This window comes from Lynx rufus, unplaced genomic scaffold (assembly GCF_022079265.1).
Source record: "Lynx rufus isolate CCGP_SWC_20201006 ecotype Redwood Valley unplaced genomic scaffold, mLynRuf1.p SCAF_15, whole genome shotgun sequence".
Classification (NCBI taxonomy): domain Eukaryota; kingdom Metazoa; phylum Chordata; class Mammalia; order Carnivora; family Felidae; genus Lynx; species Lynx rufus.
The window spans coordinates 48,018,185-48,040,966 of record NW_025814829.1 but is presented as its reverse complement, the minus strand read 5'-3'; the positions used below and the strand labels follow the sequence as shown (position 1 = coordinate 48,040,966).

The following is a 22,782-nucleotide window of genomic DNA, read 5'->3' as shown; positions in this document are numbered from 1 at the left end:
CTCTACTCAGAGCAGTTCTACTCTGTGACCAATTTTTGGCTATAGATTTTTTTTTCCCCCCGATTGAGAAAGATGTCCATTCAAGGACTATCCCTGTCTTTTTCTCTGTTGTTGATCTGCTTCCTTAGGGAGAGCTTCTGCATTTGTGATGGAACTATCTGGACAAAGGTTGGATGGGAGATTTTTCCAGAAGAAATGCATTGTCTGAAAGTTAAGCCTTCTCCATCTCACTGTCTACCTTACCCTCTGGACAAACTATGCTGCAATTTTGCTAATGTGGATATACTGGAGAGTTCTTTACACCTCGTTTATATTTTGGTACAAGCTCTGTTTTTAATCCTGTCTGTTTTATCTGTGCATTACCTGTGGATGAAATGGAAAAAACGCCAAAAACAGGTGAATTAGTGATGAAAATAGTAATAGTTATAAAATATCAAAGCCTTTAAAACAAAAGATTATCAGCTTCTTTGAGGGAAAGTACCATGTCTTATACCTCTTTGTAACATCTCCCTGCCCCCCCCCACTCATCCCTCAACATGTAGTACAATTTGTTGTCTTGCATGTACTAGGGGCTCAACAAAAGTGTATTGAATTAGGAAGTCCTTAAAACAATGTAGCTCAACCCCTCTCAAGTTACAAAATACATCAAGAAAGTAGTGAGCTAGAATGGATAGGAAATGAAATGAGTAGAATGGATAGGAAATGAAACTGGGCCCATAGGTAAGTCATTTGATCTTTCTCAGCTGCCTCAACCATAAAATGAAGCATCTGGACAAGAGATCTGTTAAGTCCCTTCCAGATATATCTAAGAAAGCTAAGTATGTAAAAGTGCACGTGTATTTTTTTTTCTTTTTTTAATAGACCGTAAACTTATTTCCAATATTAGGATAACTTTCTGGGAAATGGCACTCTTAAACCAATTTCCCACTTGGCACACCACCCCCCCCCTCCCGCAATGCACCATATTTTGAGGCAATTTTAAAAGCTGACTGACCTTCACAACTATTAGATATTTATAAAATTGCTATGATTTGATTGCATTATACATTACTGTTCAGTAAAGGAAAATATTTTGCTAATATTCAAATAATAGTATTTGCTCTAACCATAACAAGCTTATATTAAATGCTTGCTGATTGTGATAACGATCACCACAATCTTACATGGGGACGAACAGAAAAGACCATCTCTTCTACACTTATTCCTTTTTTCTATAGTAACCTTTCTATTGTGTAGATAAGTAATGTATCGTGTTTGGAATTTATATATATCCAGGGGCGCCTGGGTGGCTCAGTTGGTTAGGCGACGGATTTCGGCTCAGGTCATGATCTCACAGTTCGTGAGTTTGAGCCACGCGTCGGGCTCTGTGCTGACAGCTCAGAGCCTGAAGCCTACTTCAGATTCTGTGTCTCCCCTCTCTCTACCCCTCCCCTGCTCACACTCTTTGTCTCTCTGTCTCTCAATAATAAATAAATGTTAAAAAAAAGTTTTAAGTGTATATATCCAGAAAGCAAATGTAATTTGAACTACAGTAAGAAAAAAATCTATAATATCATCTGTCTTTCTCCCTTTAGCTAAAAAAACCAGCCTCCTCAGATACATTTGGTAATGATCCAGAAAATCAGTCCCTATATGACATTGATCAAATACTCTGCCGGCTGGTAGCCACAACATCAATGATGTCCAAGTACCTGAATCAGGTGTCCTGTCATATTCCAGCTAAGAAAGTCAAACACCGAAAACTAAAGAGGAAGAAGAATGAGGGAGGAGAAGGAGCCAGAGGAAACTAGACCTATCCATATGCAAACATATCTCAGTCCAATATGGAGGTTAGAGACAACTCATTCAAGGATAAAAATGTTCTTTGAGAGCCTTTGTAATTTTTTGTTACTTACTTTACCAAGACTTTCCAAACAAGTATGGGTTGAAAAAGTACTTCTATTCAGCTGAAAAGGCACCCACACTTACTATAGTGCTGAGAAAAAGATTATGTACTATCACTTCTTCGTGTTTAAGTATTTTTTTCTTTTTAGTGTGTTAGATTGCTAATCATTAACCAATATGTAGAACAGAATCTTGCTTTAGTGTTCAATAAATCTCTGATTTAAATAATATTTGTGCTTTTTCTTACTTTTCTGAGCAGATCTTTGGGCCATATGGAAACTTTTAATTTCCCATCTCATATTGCCAAAATAGTATGGAAATATTAAGAAACAGATTAATTTTCAGAGAGGGAGGCAAACCATAAGAGACTCTTAAATACAGAGAACAAACTGAGGGTTGATGGCGGGGGGTGGGGAAAATGGGTGACGGACATTAAGGATGGCACTTGTTAGAATGAGCACTGGGTGTTATAAGTAAGTGATGAATCACTGGGTTCTACTCCTGAAGCCAAGACCACACTGTAGGTTAACTAACTTGAGAACAAATTTTAAAAATTTTAAAAAGAAATGGATTAATTTTTTAAAGTATAAATTTCTCCATTTTCATTATGACAAATGATGAAGTAAGTATCAACATTTAAAAATTTTTAGTCTTTGGTTAATTAAGATTGCTCAATTTTTAAAAAGTATTCCAGACTTTTATTGATCAGCCACCTCATTTTTATAAGTATGGTTACAAATTGGAAGATTTGTCTGAGACTAGGACAGAAGATTTGATTTAAAACCTGTTGAAAACCCCAGAAAAATATGCCAGCTCCATAACATACCTCCCATCAATATAAGGGAGGAAAAAAACTTTTAGAAAACAATTCTTGAGATAGTAACATATAACTCTATAGTCTTTACAAGGCATAGGATGGTGCCTGCCTTGAGTTATTGTGGATTATTAAACGTTTACTTATGATTCCAGTTTCCAGACTGTCCTTCCTTCCTCTCTCCCATACCACAACCCTACTCCTACATCTCCAAAAATGATTCTTCCATCCCTTCAGACTTCTGACCTGTCAACCAATTCCCTCTAAGAGAACATGTATACACATTTCTTCTAATGGGGACTCTTGAACACTTGCAAAGTCTCCAAACCTCGAAAACTTTCCAAAGAAATTTCTAACAGTGGAATTTTCAACAGCATAAAGGGAATTCTTTTTAGGGTAGGTATTAGAGTACAAAACTGGGCTTTAACAGGATGCCTGGAGGCCAGCAAAGGGGGAGTTGTGGCCAGCTATGGGGTGAGGGGAAGTTACAGACCTGTCCCGAGGGCACTCTAAAACAAAGCTACAAGACACTGGATCAAACCACACAGGCCCAAGGCAAAGAAGGCTGGAAACCCTAACCAGGTAAAGGAATAAATGTGCCAAACCCTGCTCCCAAGAAATTCCCTCCCCAAGTGCTGAATATTCCATCCCCTAGTTAACAATTGTCAGTAAAAGACAGTGACCCAAAACCAGAGCACAAAGCTCTCCCTTGAGCTCCCCCCCTCTCACAACTCGAGAGCGTACCCCCACTTTAATAAACTTTCCCACTTGCTTCTCTTGATTGTTGTCTGGTCTGTCCTTGAATTCTTTCTTGGGAGGACGTCAAGAGCCTTCAATGACATCCCTGGACAGTCTAGACAGAGGCCTCAGAGTCCCAGTGCAGGGGGCGGGGGGGCAGGGAGTCCTCCCCAGTCCATCTGACAGCATAGGGAGTCCTCTACCCCTTAAGCCTCTCCAGGTGACCCCTACTCTAGTCACTAGAACAAGAAACAGCAGTGGTTTAAATTCTCATTAAGTCTGAAGCAAACAAATGTTAAATGTTTCTCTGAGTAGTTGGTGTTTCAGACATCCCATACATTACCATGAAGCTCCAGTCCTTACAATTCCATCACTGATCAGAAAACAGAATGCTAGTTTATAGTATTATAGTCTTCTTTTATCTTAATTATTAGGAAATATTAGGTATAATTCCCCCAAGAATGTAAGGACCCAAACTAAACAGATGGGTATTAGGAAGAAGAAAACCAATGGAAGCTCACACCCAAAAGCCCCAAACTGTTTCTTTTCAGAAAAATTAAGTAAAATTTGTCCCTGGTTTGTGTTTTTTTAAGTATCATGGGTCATTTTTCAAAAATGGATTTTAAATTATACAATATGAATTTCACCTACAATAGCTATTCATGGGGGATCAATTCTTTGCTATTTGTTTTCTTTTTACTTGTAGATCTAACCATGAAATTGAAGGTATTCATAAAAACATTGTCCCTAGAAAACATTAGTACAAGTGGGCAATTATCTATAAAGTAATGCACAAAGTATAACATGTTTTTCTTTCCAAAAGTGCTCCTTGCCTCAATTCCTTATTTCTATTCTCCCAGCTCCCCCTCTCATTTTACTGATAAGCAGTTTCCTTATTGCTACCAGATGAATCTTCCTAAATATCACTTTCATCTTCTTCCTTTTCTACATACAAATTTTCAATGGCTCCCAGTAGTTACAGAAATGAAATGAAAACACCTTAGCCTGACATTTAAGGGTATAATCTGGCTATAATAATAGCAGCAACATTTTTTTTAATGTTTTTATTTTTTGAGAGAGAGAGAGAGAGACAGAGCACAAATAGGGCAGGGCCAGGGATAGACACAGAATACAAAGCAGGCTCCAGGTTCTGAGCTGTCAGCACAGAGCCCGATGCGTGGGCTCGAACCCACAAGCAGTAAGATCATGACCTGAGCCAAAGTCAGACGTTCAACCAACTGAGCCACCCAGGTGCTCCAATAGCACCAGCATTTTTCAAGTGCTGATCACACACCAGGCCTTGTGGTAAGTGCTTTATATAATCTCATTTCATTCCTCACAACTAACCCCAAGAGGTAGGAACTATTATTGGCTCCCTTTACTGGAAAATAAAACTAAGGTATAAAGAATTTAAGGATCTCGTCTGAGGTCACATAGGTTTCAAGTGGAAACACCAGTATTTAAACTCAAGCAATTTGATTCAAAAGTGCATGTACTTACTCTTTTACAATTCCATCTGTGCAGTAACCCACCCTTGCAAATTATGATTTTCTATTCCAGTAAGGCAATCTCATCACTGTCCTCCAAAATGCCACTTTCATTCCCAGCCCACAGATTTTGCTCACACCCTGTCTCCTTCTATTGGATTAAAATCCCACTCATTCTCCAAGGCCCAGCTCAACTCCAACATGTTCAGACTTCACGTTCTCTGACAACCCCATAGTATGTACCACCTGCTCTACTGATTTTAACCCTTACTCATAGTCTTTCTTATGTTGTTACTTATGCCTATAGCTTATCATCCTCCACCTAACAAATGTCCAGAGGGAAGGAACAACCCGTTGTACCTACGACAATGCTACGCTCATAGTGGGCATTTAATAAATCCTCGCTGAAAGCAAAATTGCAGATAACTTTGCAAAATGAATGCCATGAACTTCACAAGTTCTGGGTTTTTTTAACCAGTGTGTATACACATACATAGTTACACAGGTATTATCTCCCTGAAATCTCCAAGCTATGTTCTATAGGGTTGCGAAAATGAATTAAGCAAAATATCGCTAAAATTCAAAAGAGCACATAGTTTTCTGACCTTTGACTGAAGCATTAACATTCATGCAGAAAAGTGCAAAAATTATAAATGTACAACTCAATGAATTTTCACAAACGAACACACCATGTAACTAGCAACCAGATTAAGAAAAAAATTACTACATCCTAGAAGTTCCCTCATGCTAGACAGGTAACTGCTATTCTGACTTCTAACACTATAGATTAAATTTTGCCTGGAAAATCATTTTAAGTTATTATAACTTTCTACCTGGGAAAGCAAACATATGACTCAAATATGCCATTTAAAAAAAAAGTTGAGGAATGGACCATTCAACCTAAGTCTCTCAGGAAATGGCCCTCAACATAAACCATATATACATATATATATATATATATATATATGTAATATATATATATAATATGTATATTATACATATATATTCTTATAGGAAATTATTGTTGAAATTGTTAGAAGTTAGTCAATCAACTAGCTTTCAATATGTACAGTTTCTATTAAGTACAATGTTGGAGGCCAATAGCAAAATAGCAAAAAAAAAAAAAAAGGAAGATTTCACACATCACCACCAGTGACTTGTGATTATATCTACAAATAAAACATGGTGGCAAAAGGTGAAAATGCTAATCATCTCTTGCTTTGTTGATGGTATAACCTATCACTCATAGGAAAAAAAAAATCCATCACTCAGTCTGTTTGCTACTGTCATCAGCTAGATCCCAAGACCTGACCTTCATTGCCCACTTGCTTGTACTCACCAATCCCTGTTGCACATTTTTCCTTAAGCTCCTTCCTGGCTTATCTCTTAACTCAGGCAAATGGAAACCGAAACCATCCCTCAAGTATAGGAACTGCCCTGAAAGACCACCAGCCAGCCCAGACCACGCAGACTAGTTTCAGCATAACCTCTGACTCATGCCTGTGCAGATGGACTGTAGAGTGACCTCCAAAATGACTGACAACTACCTTTACCTTATTATAATACTAAAATCTCCACCCAAGGAGGAGCACGAGCCTCATTTGCATAACATACAACGTATGTATAGGCCTGTTTCCTTAAGGTGCATGTGGGATCTTATGTGCACCTCTACAAACCATGACAAGGATCCCCTTGTTAAATATTCATCTTAACCCTAAATTAAAGAAACCCACTCACCCTTGCTTGGGGAGTCGCAGCTTTGGAAGTTCTTCCTTGTGATCTCCTAATTTGCTGCAAATAAAGCTTCCTTTGTGCAACAACTCTCCTGGTGTAGTTTCTATGTGACTCACCAAGGAACAAACTCATGTTGGTTCAGTTACACCACTGCCTTGTAGGCTTCCTTACCTGCCCAGTCCAGGAATTCAACACACTCGGTCTGGGAATACCGAGCAGCAACATCTCGAGCTCTTTCTTCCCGAAAGTTCAGAGCTTCTATATCAACATCCAATTCCACAAGTGCTTTCAAAGTTTCCAAACGACCCCAGGCTGCAGCACAGTGTAAGAGTGTGTAACCTAACAAATAGAATGAAGATGGTCAGGTCAAATAGACTACATTGTTTTAGGCCATTTTATTGAACAGAAGATCACAATGGCAATCAAGTATTAAACAATTACTGTGGGCCAGGCACTATTTTAAGTACTTTATATATAGTAAACTCATTTACTTCATAAAAACCCTATGAAGTCAGAACTATTATAATCCCCACTTTAAAGATAAGGAAACTGAGGTCCAGAAACTTGCCTGAGGAACACAGCCAGTAAATGACAGGTGAAAGATACCAACACAGGTAGCCTGAAGTCTAAGCTTTTCAACATTTCTAAGGAAGACAGCAACATCCCTAGCAGTAATTTATTTTGGAGCACAATTAGACCAATGACTTTAGTCGAAGGGATCGTCAGCAAACTCTAATTGCTAGCATTATTGTTATTTTTTAAAATTTAAATCCAAGTTAGTTAATATACAGTGTAATAATGATTTCAGGAATAGAATTTAGGGATTTATCACTTACAGATAACACCCAGTGTTCATCTGAACAAGTGCCCCCCTTAATGCCCCTTGCCCATTTAGCCCATCCCCCCACCCAATAGCCCCTCCAGTAACCCTCAGTTTGTTCTCTATATTTAAGAGTCCCTTATGGAGACACCTGGGTGGCTCAGTTGGTTAAGCATCCAACTTCGGCTCAGGTCATGATCTCCAGTCCGCGAGTTAGAGCCCTGAGTCAGGCTCTGTGCTGACAGCTCAGAGCCTGGAGCATACTTTGTATTCTGTGTCTCCCTCTCTCCCTCTCTCTCAAAAGTAAATAAACATAAAAAAAAGTTTTTTTTAAAGAGTGCCTATGGTTTGTCTCACTGATTTTATATTATTTTTGTTTCCTTTCCCTTATTTTCATCTGTTTTGTATCTTAAATACCACATATGAGTGAAATCATATGATATCTTTGACTGACTTATTTCGCTTAGCATAACACACACTAGTTCCACCCATGTTGTTGCAAATGGCAAGATTTCATTCTTTTTGATTGCCGAGTAATACACACACACACACACACACACACACACACACACACACACACTAAGTCTTCTTTATCCATTCATCAGTTGATGGATATTTGGGCTCTTCCCATACTTTGGCTATTGTCAATAGTGCTGCTATAAACATTGAGATGCATGTGCCCCTTTGAAACAGCACACCTGTATCCCTTGGATAAATACCTAGTAGTGCAATTGCTGGGTCATAGAGTAGTTCTATTTTAAATTTTTTGAGGAACCTCCATACTGTTTTCCAGAGTAGCCGCACCAGTTTGCATTCCCACCAGCAGTGCAAAAGAGTTCCTCTTTGCGTCCTCACCAACATCTATTGTTGCCTGAGTTGTTAATTTTAGCCATTCTGACTGGTGTGAGGTGGTATCTCATTGTGGTTTTGATTTGTATTTCCCTGATGATGAGTGATGTGGAGCATCTTTTCATGTGTCTGTTAGCCATCTGGATGTCTTCTTTGGACAAGTGTCTATTCATGTCTTTTGCCCATTTGTTTATTGGATTATTTGTTTTTGGGTGTTGAGTTTGATAACTTCTTTATAGATTTTGGATACTAACCCTTTATCTGATATGTCATTTGCAACTATCTTCTCCCATTCTGTTGGGTGCCTTTATTTTTGCTGTTTCCTTTGCAATGCAGAAGCTTTTTATCTTGATGAGGTCCCAATAGTTCATTTTTGCTTTTAATTCCCTTGCCTTTGGAGATGTGTCAAACAAGAAATTGCTGCAGCTGAGGCCAAAGAGGTTATTGCCTGTTTTCTCCTCTAGGAGTTTGATGGCTTCCTGTCTTACATTTAGGTCTTTCATCCATTTTGAGTTTATTTTTGTGTCTGGTGTAAGAAAGTGGTCCAAGTTCATTCTTCTGCATGTACTGTCCAGTTTTCCCAATGCCATTTGCTGAAGAGACTTTTTTCCATTGGATATTCTTTCCTGCTTTGTCAGTTGCCATATATTTGTGGGTCCATTTCTGGGTTCTTTATTCTATTCCATTGATCTATGTATCTGTTTTTGTGCCAGTACCATACTGTCTTGATTATTATAGCTTTGTAATACAGCTTGAAGTCTGGCATTGTATTGTCTCCAGCTTTGGTTTTCTTTGTCAGGATTGCTTTGGCTATTTGGGGTCTTTTCTGGTTCCATACAAATTTTAGGATTGTTTGTTCTAGCTCTGTGAAGAATGCTGTGTTATTTTGATAGGGATTGCATGCTAGCATTATTGTTAATACAATCATACAAATTATGACAACTATGTGTGCCTTTGGTTTGGAAAGTAATCATCTGAATTAAAACTGAAAACATGACCCATCAAATTAGAAAGTTGTTTTTTAGACTAACTGAGGCAACTACTATGGGGGTGAAAAACAGGGAGGCATCATTAAAATGTTTCACACTGGCTAAAAAAAATCAAGTCACAAGTTCATGGTTTCAACCTACCCACAGGATGTATTTATGACTCATTTAACCGGCCAAAGAAACATATACTACTACTACAAAAAGAATTGAGCAAAAGAATGAATAGATGTATTGAATCTATTAAGTACTGGGCACTTTATGTACTACTACTTCATTTACACCTTCACTAACCTTCTGAAGTCAGTGTTGTTAGCTCCATTAAAAGATACAGAGGAAAGTGAAGGTTAGAGATGCTATACATTGCCCAAGGCCACACTCGTAGTAAGTAGCCAAAGCAAGATTCAAACCCAGGTCTGTTGCCAAATAAAGGGTTTATAAGTAGTAGAAAACAACACCTAAATGTTTGTCACTGAGTACAGCAGGGAAAGAGAGGCTAATGATTCCTCCACTTTCTTCCAGAAACCTCTCCTTGGCTCCCTACTTGCCATATTCCCACAATTCCAGTTCTGCTTTACATCAAGGTGTAAACTACCTTTGGCTTGAGGATATCATAATCAGAGGGTTAATAAAGGAATCAAAAATAAGATGAAGTGAACTACTCCGGATCAGCCAAAATTGGAATTACCTCCCCTCTTTGGCCCAACCTTTCTTTTTAGTATCACAACAAGTGAGAAATTTCAAAAACCAAGAGATAGACACTGGCTCAAGAATTTCATTTTGCCTTTATCCTCTACAAAATGGGGGGCGTGGGGCAAGAAATACCCTGATAGCACCCTTATTCTTGCTTTCTGCATGAAGTCTTCAATGAGCTGAAAAGTCCAGGGCCCCTGATTTGCTGGGGGAGGGAAACACTATCTACAGACAAGATGCTGCTAATACGACCAAGAAGACATTCCAAGTGAGATGTTCTGGCTCCTTATACTGCTTTTCTCAAGGCTAATGTTACAGGCCACTGGTAACATTTAATTTTTTTTTCTATTTAATATGCATAGTTTAAAAACAAGAAAATATATTTCTAAACAAAAGAGGATTTTAACAAAAAATTTACATGTTTTTAAAACACCTTTACATGTTTTTCCCCTTGCTGAAGATGGTCTCTTTTCTAGAAAGAAACACACAGATGCTTGTAGTACATTAACCCCATTGCTGTCCCAGAAGAAGAAAAATATTTAAATCAGATTATTTCAAAAGCATCCATATGAGAAAGGGATTTTCCTAGCATCCTCCATAATGTTGTCAATGAGCAATGGATCCCAGAAGAGGGATATAAGGAAGGCCACATGTTAGAAATCCTAGTAGCAAGAAAGGTACCATAAATGGAACTGGGAAGGATTAGGGTTCTTTTTTTTTTAGTACAAAATGTATTGTCAAATTGGTTTCCATACAACACCCAGTGCTCATCCCAACAGATGCCCTCCTCAATACCCATCACCCACCCTCCCCTCCCTCCCATCCCCCATCAACCCTCAGTTTATTCTCAGTTTTTAAGAGTCTCCCATGGTTTGCCTCCTTCCCTCTCTGTAACTTTTTTTTTTCCTTCCCCTTCCCCTCCCCCATGGTCTTCTGTTAAGTTTCTCTGGATCCACATAAGAGTGAAAACATATGGTATCTGTATTTCTCTGTATGACTTATTTCACTCAGCATAACACTCTCCCGTTCCATCCACGTTGCTACAAAAGGCCATATTTCATTCTTTCTCATTGCCACGTAGTATTCCATTGTGTATATAAACCACAATTTCTTTATCCATTCATCAGTTGATGGACATTTAGGCTCTTTCCATGATTTGGCTATTGTTGACAGTGCTGCTATACACACTGGCGTACAAGTGTGGATTAGGGTTAATTCTAATTGAAAAATAATCTCTTTGTGGAAGACTACTACTTACTAAATAGAAAGGGAGTCAACTGAGCAGAAAAGCAGTCAACTAGTAAGGCAAAAGATCAGACAAGAAAAGGAATCTTTTCCTCCATACAGGCACTGTTATCCACTCACTACAATCCTATAAAGTAGGCACTAGCATTGTTCTCATTTACAGATAAGAAAACAAAAAAAGAAGATAAGTACTTTTCTCTGGGTTGCTATAAGTTTTTTTTAATGTTTACTTATTTTTGAGAGAGAGTGAGAGCAAGTGAGTGAGAAGGGGCAGAGAGAGGGGGGACAGAAGATCGAAAGCGGGCTTTGTCACAAACCATGAGATCATTCATGACCTGAGCTGAAGTCACACACTGAGCCACCCAGGCGCCCCCAGCATTGGTATAAATTAATGAAGGTATATGGTAAGGTCAAAGTCCAAGAATGGGGATGATGAGTCAAAAACAAAAAATAGGCCATGAAGCAAAATACTCACCTATCTAGAATATTTCTCACAGCCTGCCTACCACCACCACTACCAGACTCTTTGAATTGCCCAAATTATGTTGTTCCATGCCTCTACAACTTTGCATATGCTGGGTTTTTTTTCTACCTGAAATAATAATTACAGTAATGAAATAAAATAATACCAGTATAACTTTAAGGCTTACTTAGTATTAATACTGGTGTTTTATAAAATGGAATTCAGAATTCACTCTTTTAAATTAGTGAAACTATTTAATACATTTTAAATATGAAATGTATAAACACAGGATATCAAAGAAAAGTATAAGTATGAAATCGATATGTTGTTTATATTTTCATTATATTAGCAATATAAATTGTCAGATAAAACTGAAAAAATTAAGGATAAAAAACACTATAAAGAAATGTAATTAATCATGAAAGTTTCAAGTGAAACATTATGTGATTTTTCTAAATGTCCAACAATATCCCAAGATATTTTTGAACAATTTTTTTTTTAGCTATTGAAGTTTTTCTCACTCAACATTAGTTGGAAGTGGTTATAAACTAAAACCAAGTATTTTACTTCAAATTATCTCACCTCTAATTTGAAGAGAGAGATCTCTGAATAGCTTTTTGCTCTTTTGCAAACACTGCAATCTTTTTAGTAAGAGTAAGCTGTAATTTTTCCCCAGAGAAAATATTGCTGGTTCATATTTGTCTTTTTTAGTTTCTTCATGTAGAAGAGATTCCATTTCAGTTTTCTGATCAAATTCAAAATGATGAGATTCATAGGTGACTTAGTTGGGAAGTTTTGGGACTCAAATTATTCTTACAACAGAAATTTTGCAAAGCCACAATATGGGCCATCCAAATTTGTAAACTTCAGTTTGGCTTTTTGTATACATTGAGCAATTAAATCATTTGTTTTCAATCCATACGTGACTCAAATTTCATTTTTTAAATACAAAATAATACTATTATACTTATAAAAAGACCAGTGTTTCAGTTACCTTAAAATAGTGGGTAAATATTCTAGAATATGCACAAGATTGTAATACTAAAATCTGATACTATGAATACTACACTGCCTGCCATGCCTTATCCCTCAACTCTCCTTTGTCTGGTAAACTCTTGGTCATTCTTCAGGATTCGATATAAGTATCGCCTCCTCTGTGAAGCCTTCCCTGACTGTGTCCAATACTTCCAGGTCAAGTTGACTTCTCTCTCCTCTAAGCTATCTTATACCTTATCTCACCATATAGTAATTACTTATTTATTTACATATTTGTTTTCTGCTAAACTGTGAACTTGCCCAAGTCTGAATTCATTCATATTTCTATAACCTCAGCTCTGAGCACAAGGCTTGGCTGTTCCTCCACCCTTAATAAATGTTTGCTGATTTTATGTGGAAATTTTTAAACAATAATTTGTTCTGGCTATGCCTGCTTGAGTACAGTCGGGTTTAGTGACCAAAGCCTGGCCAGAACCAGAGGAGGTTCCATAATCAATAAATAAACTACAGAGATCTGTCCTTGGCCCTATAAGAAAACAAGGCATTTCCCAAAAGACCAGAAGTCAGGAAGATGTAACAAAAAAGACCTCAAATAGCCAAAGCAACCTTGTGAAAAACAAAAAACAAAAAACAAAAAAACCCAGTATGGTACTGGCATAAAAATATACACAGATCCATTGAACAGATAGAAAGCCCAGAAATGAACCCATAACTGTAGCCAATTAATCTTCAACCAAGTAGGAAAGATTATCCAATGGAAAAAAAGACTCTTCAAGAAATGGTGTTGGGAAAACTGGACAGCAACATGCAAAAGAATGAAACTGGGCCACTTTCTTAAACCATACACAAAAATAAATTCAAAATGGATACAAGACCTAAATGTGAGACAGGAAACCATAAATATCTTAGAGGAGAATACACACAGTAACCTCTTTGCTATCAGTAGCAACTTCTTTCTAGATGTTGTCTCTGGAGACAAGGGAAAAAAAGCAAAAATAAATTATTGGGACTTCATCAAAATAAAAAGCTTCTGCACAGGGAAGGAAACAATCAACAAAACTAAAAGGCAACTTATGGAATGGGGGAAGATATTTGCTAATGACATATCTGATAAAGGATTAGTATCCAAAATATATAAAGAACTTATAAAACTCAACATTCAAAAGATGAATAATCCAATTTAAAAATGGGCAAAAGAAATGGATAGACACTTTTCCAAAGAAGACATACGGATACCTGAAAAGATGCTCCACATCACTCATCATCAGGGAAACAAAAATCAAAACTACAACGAGATATAACCTCACACCCATCAGAATGGCTAAAATCAACCACTCAAGAAACAACAGGTGTTGGTGAGGATGTGGAGAAAGAGGAAACCTCTTGCATCGTTGGTGGAAATGCCAATTAGTGCAGCCACTCTGGAAAACAGTATGGAGGTTTTTCAAAAAGTTAAAAATAGTACTAACTGAGGATCCAGCAATTGCACTAGTAGGTATTTATCAAAAAAATACTAAAATACCAATTCAAAGTGATACATGCACCCCAATGTTTATAGTTGCATTATCTACAATAGCCAAACTATGGAAACAGCCCAAGTGTTCACTGATGGATGAATAAAGATGTGTCATGTATGTATGTACATATACATACAAACATACATACATACATACAATGGAATATTACTCAGCCATCAAAAAGAATGAAATCTTGCCATTTGCAATGACATGGATGGAGTTAGGGAGTATTACACTAAGTGAAATAAGTTAGTCAGAAAAAGATAAATACCATATGATATCACTCATATGTGAAATTTAAAAAACAAAACAAACTAACAAAGGGGAGAGAAAGAGAGAGACGGAGGCAAACCAAGAAAGAGACTCTTAACTATAGAGAACAAACTGATGGTTACCAGAGGGGAGGTTGCGGGGGGAATGGGTTATGGGGATCAAAGAGTGCACTTGCTGAGATGAATGATGTATGGAAGTGTTGAATTGCTATATTTTATACATGAAACTAATATTATACTGTATGTAAACTAACTGGAATTTAAGTAAAAACTTTAAAAAAACATAAGTAGCTTCTGGGACATCCTTAGGAGGGAGAACAAACTTATGATCACAGAGGCAACTGTGGGGCCCATCTCTGTTGGTATAGATGCAAGCCTGGATACTTCGCAGTTCTATGAACAAGGCATTTATTATGATCCAAACTGCAGCAATGAAGACCTGGACATGATATTCCAGTGGTTGGCCATGGTTTTGAAGGAGCAAAATCGGGTAACAATAAATCCTGGATTGTCAAGAACAGCTGGGGTATAGACTAGGGCATGGATGGCTACATAATGATCACCAAAGACCAGGATAACCACTGTGAAACTGCCTCCGTGGCCAGCTTTCCTACTGTGTGGGATGATGGTAATAAAGAAGCCCTTGATTAGGAAGAGAATATGCAAAAGAGGAATTTTATCTTAACACTGACCATATTTTATTGTGTGGGGTAAAGCAGCTGAACCACTGAAGATCCAAGTGTGATTTGATTCTGTGACATTTTACATTGGTAAATGTTCCTTTCTCATTTTCACTGTAAACAGCTTTGTATGAATCTGTCTGATAACTTGTGAATGCTCATGTTTTAAAACAATGTATGAAATCAGCAAAACTAAAAGGCAACCAATGGAATGGGAGAAGATATTTGCAAATAACATATCAGATAAAGGGTTAGTACCCAAAATCTATAAAGAACTTACCAAACTCAATACTCAAAACACAAATAATCCAGTGAAGAAATGGGCAAAAGACATGAATAGACACTTTTCCAAAAAAAAGACATCCAGATGGCTAACAGACACATGGAAAAATGCTCAATATTACTCATCATCAGGGAAATACAAATCAAAACCACAATGAGATACCACCTCACACCAGTCAGAATGGCTAAAATTAGTAACTCAAGCAACGGCAGATGTTGGTAAGGATGCCGAAGAGCCCTTTTGCACTGCTGGTGGAACACAAACTGGTGCAGCCACTCTGGAAAACAGTATGGAAGTTCCTCAAAAATTAAAAATAGAAATACCCTACGACCCAGCAATTGCACTACTAGGTATTTATCCAAAGGATGCAGATGTGCTGTTTCAAAGGGGCACATGCACCCCAATGTTTACAGCAGCACAATCAACAATAGCCAAAGCATGGGAAGAGCTCAAATGTCCATCATTGAATGAATGGATAAAGATGTGATATATATATATACATATATATATATATATATATATACACACACACACACACACACACACACACATACATGCAATGGAGTATTACTTGACAATCAAAAAGAATGAAATCTTGCCATTTGCAACAACATGGATGGAACTAGAGTGTATTATGCTAAGCGAAATTGGTCAGAGAAAGAAAATATCATATGACCTCACTCATAGGTGGAATTTAGGATAAAAAAACAGATGAACATAAGGGAAGGGAAGCAAAAATAATAGAAAAACAGGGAGGGGGCAAAACATAAGAGACTCAAACACAGAGAACAAACTCAAGGTCACTGGAGGAGTTGTGAGCCGGGGGAGGGGCTAAATGGGCAAGAGGCATTAAAGAGGACACTTGGGATGAGCACTGGGTGTTATATGTAGGGGATGAGTCACTGCATTCTACTCCTGAAATCATTATTGCATTATATACCAAATAACTTGGATGTACAGTAAATAAATAAACAAATAACAAAATAAAACCATGTGTTAAGTTTTACCTTTTAAAATAAAACCGTTTGAAAGTGAAAGAAAGAAAGAAAAAGGGAAGGGAAGGAAGGAAAGGACAAAAGAAAGAAGAGAATGGTTGTATGGGCAGAGAATGGCTATAAGTATTGGTTATTTCCCTCATGAGCATATGGCTGACTGGGAGCTGCAGGTTGCTGCCAGGATCACAAAAGTATCACACTGCTTATTGCTAGACTGAGGGAAGATCAAAATTCAAAGTGTGGTTTGTACTGAATGTGTATCAGTTTCACACCATTGTAAAGTTGAAAAATTGTAAGACAAGCCATCATTAAGTCAGGAACTATCTGTGGTCCCCCCTTATCCGCAATTTCACTTTTCACAGTTCTGGGCACCTGCAGCCAACAGCGGTCTGGAAGCAGATGATCCTCCTTCCAATGTACCATCAGAAGGTCAATAGCATCCTATTGCTATGTCACAATGCCTACGTCATTCACTTCCTCTCATCACGTAGGCATTTTATCATCTCCTATCATCACAAGAAGGGTGAGTGCAGTACAATAAGGTATTTTGAGACATATTTACATAACTTTTATTATAGTATAATTTTTCTATTTTATTATTAGTTATTATTAATCTCATACTGTGCCTAGTTTATAAGTTAAACTTTATCATAGAATATATATGTATAGAAAAAAAAACATAGTATATATAGGGTTTGGTACTATCTGCAGTTTTAAGTAGCCACCAGGGTCTTAGAATGTATGCCCCAGGGATAAGAGGAAACTACTGTACTTGAATAATCATCTTCGTACATGTTTCCTTGTGAGATGTGTGAGATTTTCTCAAAGATATATATCTAGAAACGGGATTCTAGATCATAGGGTACATCTATTTGCAACTTTATATAAATGTTCTTCAAAGTGGTTATACAATTTACACTCCTTCCAGCAGAGTAAAAGAATTCCCACTTCCCCTACCTTCACCAGTACTCAATGCTGTCAGATATTAACATTTTTATCAAGCTGCCAGTAGCGGTAGCTCATTGTTGAAATTTGCATTTTAATAGTGAATTTGAGGACATTTTTATATACCTATTGGCCATGAACATTTCTCTTCCATGAATTGTTTGTTCCTATCTCTTGGGATCCTTTCTCTCTGCCCCTTTCTCTGCTCTCTCACTCAAAATAAATAAATAAACTCTTAAAATAAATAAACAAACATTTTAAAAACATATATATATATACACACGTATGTTTATATATATGATATATTTTTCCTTTAATAGCTTTGTTTTCATGTCTTATTTTAAGATACTGAGTGATATCTCAAGAATATAACAATCCTCCTCTATGTTTCACAAAGTTTGAAGTTTTCTCTTTTCACGTTCATATCTTGCATGAAACTGTAATTGATTTTTGTGCACAGTACAACGTAGGATCTAATTTAACTTTTTCCAGATGAATAACCACTGTTCTCCACATATTAAATAGCTCATCATTTCCCCACTGAAATTTAGGGTCAGCTTCTCAGTTTGTATTTTTTAAAAACCTTAATGTGATATTAATTAGATTGATAAGTTAATTTGGAAGAAATTGCCTCTTTATGATATTTAATCTCACTGTCTAAAACATATATTTAATTTGGGTATTCTTTGATGTAATTCAATAAAGTTTAAAGTTTTTGCCATAAATATCTTACAATTCTTTTATCAGATTTATTCCTAATCTCTGTACAGTTTTGCTGTGAATAAGATTTGTATTTTTATTACAGTCTCTGATCATTGATGGTTTATAGAAAGCTACTGATCTGGGATATTGGTCTTACGTTCATATTCTTGCTAAATTAAATTCTATTAGTACTAATAGTACACTCCCTTGGAGGGAGTTTCATTTCTTCCACTCAGATCCTTATATTCAGTAGTCTACTGGTAAATATTTACCAACTAGTTCTCTGGGAAGAAATCCTTGATTTGTACCATTAGCAATTTCCATGATATATATATACTCCTAACATGGCCAACTTCAAGCTACCAATGCAATGTCAATGAATTACAAACCCCCTGAAATTTTAACAATCAGCTTGCAAGAGCAGGTTAAAGCCGGCTCCAGTACAGTACAGTGTTAGGTCTTATTTATTTTTCTTGTCTTACTGTAGTAGCTAGGACTGCCACTATAATGACAAATAAAAGCCATGATAGTGAATATCATAGTCTTGTTTCTGATTTAATGAATGTTTCTAAAGATTCAATATCAGGTAACCTTGCTTCAGGTTTTTGATAGAGAGCTTTAAGGAAGGTTTCTTCTATTTCCCTAAGAGCTTTCATGATGAATGAATGCAACATTGTTTTCAAAAAGACTCTTCTACATCTATTGAAATGATCGTGCAATTTTGTTCATTTAGTCTTTTAATGTAGTGAATTACGCTAATATTTTGTCTAATGTTAAAATCAACCTTGCATTAATGGGATAAATCCAACCTAGTACAATACATTTTGTAATACACAATCTTAGATTCAATTTGTTAATATTTTAAGATGTTTGAATCTTTGTTATTAAATGAAATTGGCCTGTAATTATTCTTTCTACTACTCTCCTTAACTAGTTTTGCTATAAAAGTTCTATCTCTCATAAAATAAATTAAGCAGTTTTCCAACTCTATATTCTCTGAACATTGTATAAGCTAGAGATTACCTATTCCCTAAAAGTGCAATAAACCTTACCTTTTAAAATATCTGAGCCTAGAGTAAGGTGGGGGTGGAGAAAGGAGGCCTATTTTTATTACTTACTCATTTTTTTTTCAAAATAACCATTGATCTAGTCAAGATTTCTATTTTTTTCTTGAATTAATTTTGGTAATTTACACTTTGTAAGAAAATTGTCTATTTCATCCAAGTTTCCAAATGTACTGTCATAGTTATTTATAATATTTTCTAATGATTTTTGAAGTCTTAGCTTTTCCTTTGTGAATGCTCTATTTTTAAAAATTCCAAATATTATTTATGCTCTCGATCTCTCTGATATTATCAAATATCAAAAATCACCCAATATTATCAAAGGTTTTTCAACTGTGTTGAAAGCAGATTTGGGATTTTTGTTGTTGCTGTTGTTTACTTTCTACAGTTTATTTTTTATAATTTACATCCAAGTTAGTTAGCACATGGTGCAATAATGATTTCAGGAGTAGATTCCTTAAGCCCCTTGCCCATTTAGCCCATCCCCCCTCCCACAACCCCTCCAACAACCCTCTGTTTGTTCTCTATATTTAAGAGTCTCTTATGTTTTGTCCCCCTCCTTGTTTTCATATTATTTTTGCTTCCCTTCCCTTATGTTCATCTGTTTTGTGTCTTAAAGTCCTCATATGAGTGAAGTCATATGATATTTGTCTTTCTCTGAGTAATTTCACTTAGCATAATACACTCTAGTTCCATCCACGTAGTTGCAAATGGCAAGATTTCATTCTTTTTGATTGCCAAGTAATACTCCATTGTATATATACATATATACAATCTTCTTTATCCATTGATCAGTCAGTGGACATTTGGGCTCTTTCCATACTTTAGCTATTGCTGATAGTACTGCTATAAACATTGGGGTACATGTGTCCCTTTGAAACAGCACACCTGTATCCCTTGGATAAATACCTAGTAGTGCAATTGGTGGGTCATAGGGTAGTTCTATTTTTAATTTTTTGAGGAACCTCCATACTGTTTTCCAGAGTGGCTGCACCAGTTTGCATTCCCAAGCAGATTTTGGTTTTGTTGATCCTCTCTATTGTTTCTTTATTTTCAATATCATTACTTCTACTTTTTTCCTACTCTTCTTCTACTTTCTTTGGATTACTCAGTTGTTCTTTTTTTCTAACTCCTTGAGTTAAATGCCTTGCTTATGATTTTCAATGTTTCTTATATTCTATTATATGTATTAAGCTAGAATTTAAATTTTAGTTTTATTCCACAGGTTCTGACATGGAGTGATCCTCTTGTCACCTAAATATTTCATAATTTCTAGTGTATCTTCTACGACCAACATATAATTTAAAGAGTGCTTCTGTTTTCCAAATTATAGGGGATTTTCAGTTCTCTTTTTGTTACTACTTTCTAATCTTATTTAATTATGTTTAGAGAACAAAGACACATGCTCTAGATTCTTTGATATTTGTTGAGACTTCCTTTATGGACTTAATTGTGATCAATTTTTTAAAATGTTCCATGGGAGCATTAAGAAAATACATATTCCTGGGGCGCCTGGGTGGCTCAGTCAGTTAAGCATCCGACTTTGGCTCAGGTTATGATCTCAAGGTTTGTGAGTTCAAGCCCCACCGCAGGCTCTGTGCTGACAGCTCAAAGCTTGGAGCCTGCTTCGGATTCTGTGTCTCCCTCTCTCTCTGTCCCTCCTCCTCTCACTCTGTCTCTCTCTCAAAAATTAATAAATACTTAAGAAAAATTCTTGGCGGGGGCACCTGGTGGCTCAGTTGGTTAAGCATCCGACTTCAGCTCAGGTCATGATCTTGCAGTTCATGAATTTGAGCCCCTCATCAGGCTCTTTGCTGACAGTTCAGAGCCTGGAGCCTGCTTCAGATTCTGTGACTCCCTATCTCTGCCCCTTCTCCTGTTGATACTCTGTCTCTCTCTGTTTCTCTCTCTCTCTCAAAATAAATAAACATTAAAAAATATTTTAAAATGTTTTTAAATGCATATTCCCTATTTTCTGGAAGTCATTGTTATTTTTAATTTTCTTCAATGAACATATTTGCAACCTGAAAAAAAAAAGGTGGCTGAATAAAAAGAGATAATTAGATCATGACTACAAAACTAAAAAATCTTCAAAGGAGTGATAATATTATTGTTAAGCACTTATTATATATCAACTTAGCATGTGCCAATTACAGTGATAAGATATTTATATTTACTGTCTTTTTTAATCCACACAGCATCCTACAAGGAAAATACAATCATTATCCCCATTTTGCAGATGAAGAAACAGAAGCACCGAAACATTAGGTAACTTGCCCAAGTCACACTGCTAATCATGAGTGAAGTCTATGTACTTATCTACTGAGCTATATCATCATGTACACAGATACCCACATTTTCATATATATGCATATGTATATAATATATGTAAAATATAAGCAGGCATAGCAAATTCATTCAACTTTAAATATAGTACATAGCATCTTTAGGTAGTCATAAGTAATACTGATGAGAGAAAAAAGACAAAATACCTCTGGTGGTTTTTTCGTTCAGATTCACACCATATTTTGCCAAAGCTCTAATCACATCACTTTGCCCAGCCATGCAAGCTGCATACAACAAATTTCTCCCAATGATGTCTTCTTCCAAGAGTAGCTGCATGGCCTGTTCATGATGAGGGTTCTCAGGATCCTCAAAAATCTTCTGCAAACCTTCTACATCCCCTGTGAGGGCAGGTTGTAAGACAGGATTAAGGGTGCCTGTTTCTTCTGGTTCTTTTGCTTCTCCTTCATTATCACCCTCTTCTTCATCATCTTCTTCTTCTTGCTGTGAGAAAAATATTGATCTTTCTGAACTCTCTGACTCTGGAGGTCCGTCTGGCTCCATTAACTCCAAAATTACCTGAGGCAAAAAAAAAAAAAAAAGTAATAGAAATCTCTCAAACAAATCAGTATTTGTTTATTCCATTAGTCAGCTGATAATACAGATAGGATGAAAATACTTAACTGGCTGAAAATAATTATAACAGTAAATTCAACAGGAACAGAAGAAGAAACAGATCAATGTGGGCTAGATTCATTAGGAAAAGATTGAAAGAGAAATTGAAAAGAATGTTAAAGAGACTCACCTGCCTAAACAAGGGTCCATGTTGGGGAAAAGTGAGAAATATAGTGGGATTATAGCCAGATTAAAACTTTAAACGTTAGGTACTGACACTGACAGAATTATTCACTCAGTAATGCTTACTGAAAGCTTACTAATATACTATGTGCTATGTAGGCACTAAGTAAATTACAAAGAAGAATCAAATTTATTTCCTGGCCTCAGTGACTATTTCAAAGGAGAAAATATCACATGCACAAAATAAATGTGATAAAAGGTAACAAGTGTTAAGTATCATAAGACATGAAGTATGCTATGGTAGTTCAGAAGGGATGAGATTAATTCCAGGTACAATTAATCATGGAATTCTTAGTGTTCCTTCTGGCAGAACACATATTAAATTGGTAATGTTTCAGAGAACAGTAGCACAGTCCTCTTCATATGTGTAAGAATGTTTGTAGGGGCACCTGGGTGGCTCAGTTGGTTAGGCATCATACTCCTGATTTTGGCTCAGGTCATGATCTCACAGTTCAGGAGACTGAGCCCCAAGTC

At 36.6% G+C, this 22,782-nt stretch overlaps 2 protein-coding genes across 2 annotated transcripts in view; one reads left to right on the top strand and one right to left on the bottom strand.

The window, feature by feature from the left end:
• The window catches only part of ANKRD45 (ankyrin repeat domain 45), a 42,333-nt gene extending 19,881 nt beyond the window's left edge, over positions 1–22,452 (bottom strand). The window contains exons 1-2 of the mRNA XM_047077316.1: positions 21,660–22,452; positions 6,829–6,996 (exon numbers count right to left, since the gene is read on the bottom strand). Coding sequence (XP_046933272.1) covers positions 6,829–6,996; positions 21,660–22,014 — 523 coding nt within the window. The 5' untranslated portion in view covers positions 22,015–22,452. The remainder of the gene's footprint in view (positions 1–6,828; positions 6,997–21,659) is intronic.
• On the top strand, positions 73–1,790 carry TEX50 (testis expressed 50). The gene is made up of 2 exons (XM_047077208.1): positions 73–396; positions 1,575–1,790. The coding sequence occupies exons 1-2, from the start codon at positions 73–75 to the stop codon at positions 1,788–1,790; spliced, it is 540 nt and encodes a 179-aa protein (XP_046933164.1).
• Positions 22,453–22,782: the final 330 nt, after the last annotated feature.